This window comes from Buceros rhinoceros, unplaced genomic scaffold (genome assembly GCF_000710305.1).
Source record: "Buceros rhinoceros silvestris isolate BGI_N320 unplaced genomic scaffold, ASM71030v1 scaffold20949, whole genome shotgun sequence".
Classification (NCBI taxonomy): Eukaryota; Metazoa; Chordata; class Aves; order Bucerotiformes; family Bucerotidae; genus Buceros; species Buceros rhinoceros.
Genome location: NW_010433549.1, coordinates 1 through 1,451, shown reverse-complemented (window position 1 = coordinate 1,451; position 1,451 = coordinate 1). Strand labels below are relative to the sequence as shown.

The window sequence follows — 1,451 nt, the reverse complement described above, 5'->3', positions numbered from 1 at the left end:
ATGCAGAAAGACCCCAGCTCGCCCCTCTCTTCGCCCTACATCCCTTATTTCCCACCGTTAGGACCAAGGCTGGTCCTCCTCCTCCTCGTTCCTCCTGTGTCACGAGGCTGGGGGCGTGTGGGGGTGCGGGCGGCTGATGGGGCTGCCTTGCAGAACGTGGGCTGCGACTACGAGATCGACTCCAACGCAGTGGAGGACCGGTGCGGCGTCTGCCATGGGGACGGCTCCACCTGCCACACTGTCCAGAAGACCTTCGAGGACAGCGAGGGGCTGGGTAAGAGCAGTCGTCTCTGTCCCCAGAACACCAGGTGCCTGTTCCACGCGGAGATGGGCTCACTGCTGCTCGTTTGCAGTGTGGTTTTAATCCCACATTGTTGATTTGGGTGGGGTAAGACCCGAGCAGCAGCATAGCAAGACGTGACGTTGGCGTTCCGCTTCTTCCTCCTCAGAAGAAAAATACCCCTGTGCTGCTCTTTGTGTCTAAGGGCCTCTGAACAAACCTGGGCACGCTGGAGCCAGTTTGGAGAGGTTTAGGGGGATTTTGTGGGTTCACAAGGACGTGTTGAGAGCATGGTGAGCACCTTGTCAGCACCCGTGCAGGCAAAACTTTGCTCTGCGGTGGGCTCCCCCAGCAGGGAACACAGCTGGGCTCGGGGTTTGTGCCCACTGGTGCCTTACAGAGCTGTAAGGATTGGCATGAGGCTGGCACCCACCCGAGGCGCTCTTAGCACCCACCTGAGGGATGCTGGCACCCACCTGAGGCACTCTTAAAACCCACCTGAGGACAGGGATTGTTGCTGCTGTGTCTTTGACTGCCTGGAGAGTGATCCTCCGTTCCATTCCCAGGGTACGTCGATATCGGAATCATCCCTGTGGGAGCCCGCGAGATCCGGATTGAAGAAGTCGCAGAAGCCGGGAATTTTCTGGCACTGCGAAGTGAGGACCCGGAGAAGTATTTCTTGAATGGTGGCTGGACCATCCAGTGGAACGGAGACTACAGGGTGGCGGGGACCACCTTCACCTACAAGAGGACGGGGAACTGGGAGAACCTCACCTCCCCGGGGCCCACCGTGGAGCCCGTGTGGATCCAGGTACGGCATGGGCTCTGCTGGCTGTTGGGGTGGATGCGGGGGGCAGAGCTGCCAGCTCTCCTGCCTTCCTGTGCGGGCTGAGCTGCTGTGGTCCGTCACAGCCCTTCCCTGCTGACCCAGGAATGGGGCCACGGTTGGGAGCCAGCGCTGGGAGCAGCCCAGCACGCACTGCTGGCCCCAGGAGCATGTTTCCAGCCCACACCCCTTCTGGCTCAGCCTTGTCACTTTGGCTCAGCCTTGTCCCTTTGCAGCATTCCTCAAAATATTGACACAGGAGCGAGAGTGTGAGGAGGAAGAGCCCCTTTCCTGAGGCCTTTCCCATATCTTATCAAGAGCAGGGGAAGAGGCTGTGGTGATTCT

At 59.6% G+C, this 1,451-nt stretch overlaps 1 protein-coding gene across 1 annotated transcript in view; it reads left to right on the top strand.

Annotated features, from left to right (window-relative positions):
* LOC104500510 (A disintegrin and metalloproteinase with thrombospondin motifs 7-like) overlaps window positions 1–1,091 on the top strand; it is a gene marked incomplete at both ends in the record, with an annotated part of 6,746 nt that extends 5,655 nt beyond the window's left edge. Inside the window, 2 exons of the mRNA XM_010144167.1 lie at window positions 154–274; window positions 847–1,091. Of these exons, the coding sequence (XP_010142469.1) occupies window positions 154–274; window positions 847–1,091 (366 nt within the window). The remainder of the gene's footprint in view (window positions 1–153; window positions 275–846) is intronic.
* Window positions 1,092–1,451: the final 360 nt, after the last annotated feature.